Source organism: Pteropus alecto, unplaced genomic scaffold, assembly GCF_000325575.1.
Source record: "Pteropus alecto unplaced genomic scaffold, ASM32557v1 scaffold206, whole genome shotgun sequence".
NCBI lineage: Eukaryota > Metazoa > Chordata > Mammalia > Chiroptera > Pteropodidae > Pteropus > Pteropus alecto.
Genome location: NW_006438906.1, coordinates 2,325,271 through 2,333,660, shown reverse-complemented (window position 1 = coordinate 2,333,660; position 8,390 = coordinate 2,325,271). Strand labels below are relative to the sequence as shown.

Here is an 8,390-nt window from a genome sequence, read left to right as displayed (position 1 = left end):
GCCATCTGGAAGGGCAGGGCGGGGAAACTTGTTTGTGGGGAGAAGTGGGATCGCTGCCAAGGAGGCGCCCCCAGCCCCGCGGGCCGGGTGGGAACAGGTGGCGCGGGCCGGGCCGGGCGCTTTGTGTCAGGGCGCGGAGATCGGCAGCAGGCGGCCGCGCCTCCCTCGGCCGCTCCCTTCGCTTCCCTCCCCTGCTCTCCCCGGCGGCCGCACGCCGGGTCGGCCGGGTAACGGAGCGGGAATCGCCAGGAATGTGCCTCTAGGGACTGCCTTGCTCGAGGGAGGAGAGAAGGTGGCCGCGGAGGTGCGGGAGCCGAGAGGTGGCGCGGGGGCTGCACCGCCCGCAAGCTGGAGAGGGATGCTTCCAGCGATGCGCGTTCCGCCCGGGCAAGCGCTTCATTCTTCCGCGGCGCCCCTGGAGGTGGGGAGCTGGGTGGGCGTGTGTGCAGAGAAAGAGGAGCTGGGGAGGCCAGATACCTCCGGAGCCGGTTCTGATCGGTGCAGAGAGCTCTGCTTTCCGTGTCGTGGACCTTGGGGTGCTGTTGTGCCCGGCTCCACGAGCGCCGGTGATGCGGGTCTGGGGGCGTCCCTGGCCCAGATTTAACAAAGGGTGCTCCTCTTCACCCGGCGGGAGGGGCACTCCGGAGAAGTGGTCTTCAAAGACGGTCTTAGCCCTGAGGAGGTCTACCTCCTTTTTAAATTGTCATTTTATTTGTATTATTGCCTTTTTTTTTTTTTCTTAAAGAACTGGAGACTGATGCATGAGGGGCCCACGGAGGCGCAGGAGCGGTGGTGATGGTTTGGGAAGCGGAGCTGAAGTACGCTGGGCTTTGGTGAGGAGTGACAGTTTATCATGACCGTGTTCAGGCAGGAAAACGTGGATGATTACTACGACACCGGCGAGGAACTTGGCAGGTACAGGGGGTGCCGGAGGCGCACGCTACTGAGTTATGGGAATGCATAAGATTGGGGGGCAGTGGGCGGTGAACGAATGCAGTTTGAATCAGGCATCTCCCTTTCCTTTCCAGGAGATGCGCAAATTATAGGGAAAAAGAGTTACAAACCCAGAGAGGGCTAAGGACCAGAAATAAACTACCTTCTCCAAGGCGGTGGGGGCGGGAAGGCAGTTTCAGTGTTAGATTTTGATGCAAAGCATATTGATCCAAGACCCTTGGACAAGAACAGATTGAATTGTCTGCAGTAACTTGTCAGCTTTTGTCCTTCCTACACAACAAGGCGAACGCTAAAATAGGTGAAATTAATTTAAATATAATTGCAACTAAAATATAATTGCAACTAGCTCTCATGTGAGATTTAAACAGAGGATATGAACTAATAAATAGGCTTTCCAAATCCTCCTACTTTCTCTTTTTCTGAAATTTCAGGGTAACATGCACAAGTATTGGTAGGTCCTACATTGGAGACTTGCCAGATGTTGATGTTGGGCTTGGATTTTGAAACTTCCTGGAATCAGGAATTTAATTACCCAGTTGGTGTTAGTGGTGGCTTTGGTTTCATTCTCAATGTTAAATTTTTAACAAATCAGTGAGCGAGAGTCTAATATGGCTCTCTGGATTCAGAGCCTATCCATTGCTGGGGGAACTGTGATTCTGAGTGTAAAGTCTTTCGGTTTCTAGGTGAATAGATTTCTTTGGGGGCATCTAAGGGCTGGATTGGTTTCCCCTGGACTGGGTGTTTTGACAGAATGTGTTGAGCTCTGGCCCAACTATAGCAGAAAACTCAGTTTTCAGACCTAAATTTAAATTCAACATCTGGAATTTGACTGCAGTGTATTTGTACTGTGAGTAAAGTAGGCCAAAGAATCTTTAAACAAGCAAAAAAAAAGTATGTATTGACTCATACATGTATCAAAATATGTATTTTTCCACATACACCTGATGTCCTGATACAAAGCTTCCTTTTACTTCATGAAAAGGAAATTCACAAATACCCACACCCTAGATTACCTAATGAGAATTATGAAAGTTGAGCTTACCTAAAATATTTTATGAATTCAAATAATAGTGCAGAGTGCAAGCAGTTTTTAAAAAGTTACTGTAACAGCATATTTCTGTATATATTTAGTATTGACCGAGAATACTGGTTTAGGAGTTGCTCACTATATATTGGAGATTTACTAAACAAGTAAGAAGGAAAGCCCTCAAAAATAATTTTTCAGGGTTATGTTTAAGAGTATGTGGTTGAAATACTTGGTTTAACTAGAATTAAATCACTTTATCCCCATGGTTTTCAGGGAGATGAGTGATATATGGAGTTCTCCTTTGGAAGTCAGGGGGAAAAGGTGAAAAAATATATTTTAATTCTGTTTGTATAATGTGGCCTGATGATATAAATTATGTTGTAACGAGAGATGATTAAAATTAGGTAAGATGATTGCTTTGTAAATTAAGTATATTGCCCTTATTTTCATTAAGATTTTTTGGTAGAATTATATGTTGTGAGAAAGAAAGAAAAAAAAAAAAATGAGGCCTCCCTGTGGCTGGCCCAGGGCGTTTGTGATTTTTATTTTGTGGATGTGATGACAGCCTTCTGCCTCTGCCCTGGGGAGTGGTTTGCAAATTTGTCACTAGCATCTCGCTTTGATTTTGGCTTTGTCTACATTTCTGTGTATAACTTTCTCCCCCCTGTACAAGACTAATTGACAAATTGTTTCTTGAATAATTTAATTTATGTGACCTATGAATTTGAAAGAAGTACTCTGAAAAACTGAGAGTTGGGGATTTTTAAAATGAAAGTATATGTGCCCATCTAGCTGCTGTATCTTTTGGTTTTGCTAAAAATGGGTTAAATGGTTGGTTTTTAAAAGTTTTTTTAAGTCTTGTGATTTTTATGTCTGCCTTGGAAATAGCCACTTCCTGAAAACAAATCCTAACATAAGAAAGACAAATAGGAAAAATACTGCTTCATGTGTCACTGAGAGAAGATTGGGAGTGGATGCAGGAGTTTAGTGGCAGAAAATGGAAATGGGCAGATAGCAAACACAAAAGCGAAGTTATTCTAAGCAGTGAGTTATACATCTAGATTTAAGACTTTATCTACATACTCCATTTAGCAGTCATCTAAATAATAGCTACTCACTTACCTTATAAATGTACTGAGACAAGGTCCACAACTAGAGCAGAGAGGTTTTTAAACAAGTAGAATACAGTATTATTATTATTATTATTATTATTATTAATTATTATTATTATTATTTCACTTTTAGGAAAACAGAATATGTATGTTGGAGGATCAGTATGTGGTTGTGTCTGTGTGTCTGGGTCTGTCTGTCTTTGTGTTTTAATATGTGTCTGTGTGGACTGCCCAGGACAGCTGTAAAAAAGCTCTCTGTCAGCTCTAAAGAACTTCATCAAGTATTGATTATTGCAGTAGTGATAGAGCAGACAGACCACTGGACAGATATCTTGGTCCAAAATCATCTCTGCATCTTGCTAGCTTTATAACCTTAAACAAAGTCACTTACCCTCTCTGACCCTCAGGATCTTCATCTATAAAATGAGAGGCCTAGTGCTTATTTCATGGCTGTTGTGACAACCAAGTAATCTAACACATGTAAAAGTATTTTATCAGCAGTAAAGTGTTAAACAAATATAGATATCATCTGTAGGTCTGTCCAAGACATGGAGTGTTCCGGGCAGGGTCATAACTTGGCTGGCAACTCAATATTCTTTTAAGTACCTCTTTACCAATTTTGGGAAGGGAGGCCCTGTACGAAAAGGATCATGGGGAGATGCATTGCTGCCAACACTTGGCCTCTCCACTCTGATTCTGAATAATGCTGCTCTGGCCTTGAACTTGCACACTTACAGAGTAAAAACAAGTCCCTGCAGTGAATGGACCATCATCTTTAAAAGACTGTTTGCTGACCTTCTATGTTGACTCCAGGAGGCCCTCTAGGGTCTCACCTTCTACCCCAGGAGGTGGAACAAAGCACTGCTTCCATCTCAGGTAGTAGTCTCTGGGAAGCGTTCTTATAAATGCAGATTTCTCCATCTGCTGTTATGCTTGGGTCGTTTTAATGCCCTAAGGTGCCTGAGCATCTCTTATCAGTTGGCACTTGGGGCAGCTGCAGGCTGGCTTGTCCCACCATTGGGCTCCGGTTACACCCTTGGCAGAGGTTCAGCCTAACCTGTGAGCCTTCTGGGCACCAATTTGAACACCCTTTCCTGAGGGCTTGGCCTTCTTTTCTCTTCCACTGTCTGACCTCACATAATCTTAAGACCTGGGTCCCACCTCCTGAATATATCCCTCCGTGATGCTTTCTCTCTTTTAGGAGCCAAATGACTTGTGTCTGAAGCACTCCACTGGTCCATAACCACAGACTGCCTCATGCCATGCTCCATCTTTGCTTTGTGTTGGTATTATCTTTGTATTGCTTTTGTAGTCAGCTTGAAAGTTCCTTCAGGTGGTCTTTTCTTCCCCAGGGTGTGCAGTATGCTGCATAATACCGGGCAAAGTTTGATCGATGCTTGAATGAGTTAATGCAGTTTGGCAGGTGCAGTATTGAGACCAAAGCGGGGACTGAAGATGCAAATGGTGATGCAGATGCTGTTGCTGATAGAGAGGCAGTGTTCAGTGTGGTTCAGCCACAGCATTCTCATTTGGAAAATAGGGAATCACCTACCTTTGCAGGATGTTGTGAGAATTAGAGACAATGGATGAAAACATCTGACACAGTCACTACCTAAGATATTATTCTTAATAACCTGTTTTCCCCATCACAGCATTTACCACATTGTATAGTCATTACTTATTTGTTTATCTGCTTTCTTCACAGGTTGTCACAGGGTTGCAACCTCGAACTTACTCATCATTTTTATCTCTAATGCCTAATTAGATGCATGACACTTACTAGGTGCTCAATAAATGCTTGCCGATTAAATGATTAAATTAAATGAATATATGTAAAGCGCGCACACACGTACACACACGTGTGTGTGTGTGTATATATGTGTATGTATGTATGTATATGTGTGTGTATATATAAATGTGTACATATTTATACATATATATATATCCCTCAATAAACGATGACTCTGGTGGAGATGAACTTAGGACGTGAAAGGCTGCAGCTCATAAAATAAATAAAAGCTGCTTTGCTTCTGCATTCTCTGTGGCCAAACAGTAATATGTGCACAGCAGCCACAATTTCCTATCACAAGATCACTTTAAACAAAACAAGGTGAACATTAAATATTTTACATTGGTTTGGGTGGTCTCTGGAAGCCAATAATTCAATTTTAGGGCATTCTCATTTTGGCTTAAAATCCATAGGCATTATAATTGAAGTAGGGAATGGTGAGAACGTCTGACAGTCCCGGTCCCTTGTACGCCTTTCACTTGGTTTGTTGTGGACTGAGGAGCGAGTCCTAGGAATTGTGGCATTCCCCTGTGGGTGGACGGAGGAGAGACTTCCCGGCGTGGGAAACGCAGGCCCGTGAGGTCGACTAGTGAGAGCATCCTGTAGGACTGCGCTGAATGTGATTTTTCTCTTTGCCTTTTTGCTCCCATTGGCCCTCAGGTATTTCCTCTGGTTGGAAAGGCTGCAAAGTTTTAGAGAGATAAAGTTCAAGTATCTGTATTAGAGGTAACAGTCAGTGATTTTTAAATTCTCTACATAATGTCTTCTAGGATGTGAAGGGAGGGCATGTTGGTGGTAGGGAGTGGCAGTTTGGCTGAATGCTTGTCTGCTAGCACTGGGAATGCATCTCTGGACCATCCAGCAGATGTAATTTAGATTCCATGGGGCCAGGAACCTAGAGTGTCAAGGGTCTTATTAATGGAGAAACCAAGGAGCATTGAGGCTGACTTCTTGGTCTCCCTATGGCCTTTTATCTTAAGCTTGTGTCTTTTTTTATTTTGTAATATTTTGTTAAATTTTTCAATTATAGTTGATATACAATATTATGTTTCAGGTGTTCAACACAGTGATTAGACATTTATATAACTTACGAAGCGATCACTCTAATAAGTTCAGTACCCATCTGACACCATTAAGCTTGTGTCTTACCCAGCCACTGAGGAGCCTTAAGGCTCATAACACTGTCACACTCCTGCAAAGCTGTGAAAAACACACGCAATAAGCTTATGGAAATGGATGCTCAAATGAATTTCAGTAATTACAGATAGGGGTTATAGCTGGAGAGGTAACATTGTCAGACATGTCCTCTTGTCTCCCAGCAAAATCGTAATCCCTAAAGGCAGAGACTGTTTCTTTCCAGGTGGAATGAGGGGAAAGAAGCCACCTGGAAGATGAGGCACAAACATGTGCTGCTGGATTCCTTTGGCGATGGTGTGGGGGCGGGGGGCAAGGCCTAAGCCGTGAGTGACAAGGTTAAGATTAGTTGTCTGATCTGGCTTTCTGCTGGGAAATGTGTTATGAATATTCGCCACTAATTCTCGCCAAATGCTGTGTGTACCTCACCTAACCAGGCATTTTGATCTCACTAGTCAACCTTGTGAGCCTGCAATCCCCACTTTCAAAGAGAAGATACCTCAAGAAGTCTCTCCTTTGTAGTAACTTATTTCTGATCAGGAGACAAAGCCACGTGTTGGTGGAAGGCTTCTGTTGGTCAAGGGCCACCCAGAGACCCTTAAGCATCCAGACTTTGAAGAGGCCAGAGTGCTCAGCTTGTCCCCCTTCTCATTTTATTCAGTTGGTGCTCAGACACGTCAAGTGTCTTTCTCAAGGCAGCTGGTTAGTAGGTAGCCAAGAGATAGGCCGAGAATCTTGGCAGGCTGTTTTATTATGTTCTCCACACTACTTAGGGTTTGGCAATTTTCCTTTTTTGGAAGCCCAATAAAGTTGATATTTAAGAGAGGTGATTTGGGCAGCCGTCTAAGGCTAATACACTTTAACATCTTGCATCAGAGAGGATGGTTAGGAATAACTGGTAAGCATTTCACACAAGGTTTTCATTTCTACCTGAGCCAGAGGCCCCCTTGGTCCCCTTGGACCTCAGAACTCGCACGAACACTTTACTACACACAGGACCGTCTTTCCTTTTCCAAATGGCTTGTGCCCCACGGTTAAGAATGGTCTTAGTGTGTGGCATAGTCTTACCCAAGTCTCAGAGTTAATAGTTTAGCTTTTCAGAAAGTTCACAGAACACTTTCATTATTATTTAACTTTTGAGTAATGTGATGTGTACGAAAGAATCTTGGCTCTGCCTGGTAGGCCACCCACTAAAAGACAAATAGTTTTCATTTCATTAAGCGTCACTAGTCTGGTTTAGGGTAGGTGTTTGATTGTTTGAGACTATGTGAAAAGTAATATTTAATTGTTCTGCTTTGGTTTGTTGTGGTAAATTATCAAAATGGAATGCATCATCTCTCAGCCTTGAAGGAGATTATATAGAAGTATAATTATTTATAATCCAATTTATCACTTTGTCAACATTCTAAATGAATTCCTTTACATGTGCAGTTAGGAGAGAGTGGAGGAAAAAAGATTGACATTTGGTTTTTCTACATCCTCTAACTAAAACGAGTTTAAAATAGCTTTGTCTAACTAGTAAATCTTTATCAGGTAAAACAAAAAGTGTAGTTATACCCTAAGTTTAGGTTTATTGTGCAAGAAGGGTTTTTTACAATGAAAACGTCTAAAACCTAAAATAGTTTGTGTCTTATTTTCATTCCCAGTCCAAAACAAAAGTCATGTGCTAGTAACTAATCTCTGGTGATGGCTGACAAGTGTGATCCTTAGTGACTCTTGTTTATCACTTCTGTCTCTTTTAGGTGACGTTGAGAGCTAGTGTGGCTTACGGATCACACTGCAGTCGTTTAGGTATAATGTTGCTTACCTCTGAGAAGTGACCATGGGGTTTTCCCCTTATTGTTGTCAACATTTCAATTATGAACTTGAGAAATGTTATTTAGTAACCTCATGTACATTCAGAGATATCAGGAGGGGAAAGGGAGGGAAAAGAATGTTGTTGACTTTTTTTTTCTCATTGTAAACACATTCAACTTTTGATAATGTTTGAACAAATAAATGCTGTAAACGGCGGATCTCTGGTGTTTGAAAAGTTTATATTGATGATGCTTATAGTCATATCCCTGATGGTTTTTGGCTGGGAAACTTGGCTCTGAGTATGGACTCTAGGGACACATTTTATTTTCTGTTAAAACCGTCTGGTTATTCTTATTTAGATATAATGTGGTGAATGAGGCTGACTATTAAATATCTCAAGTACAGTTGATATTGTAAGCTTTCGCCTTCAAGGAGTGAGCCGATTTCCATTTTTGCCCATTGTTAAGTAGTTTTTTCTATACAGTTCATTGTTAGAAAATGGTACCTTTGAAACTATGCGAACTTTCCCTTTTTAACCAGTCCTCTATGCTCTTGTTCCTGGCCCCTCAGTGTAGAA

General features: G+C 42.3%; 1 protein-coding gene across 1 annotated transcript in view; it reads left to right on the top strand.

Annotated features, from left to right (window-relative positions):
• Nucleotides 1-285: 285 nt before the first annotated feature.
• The window catches only part of DAPK1 (death associated protein kinase 1), a 166,239-nt gene continuing 158,134 nt past the window's right edge, over nucleotides 286-8,390 (top strand). The window contains exons 1-2 of the mRNA XM_025049710.1: nucleotides 286-421; nucleotides 746-915. Of these exons, the coding sequence (XP_024905478.1) occupies nucleotides 854-915 (62 nt within the window). The 5' untranslated portion in view covers nucleotides 286-421; nucleotides 746-853. The remainder of the gene's footprint in view (nucleotides 422-745; nucleotides 916-8,390) is intronic.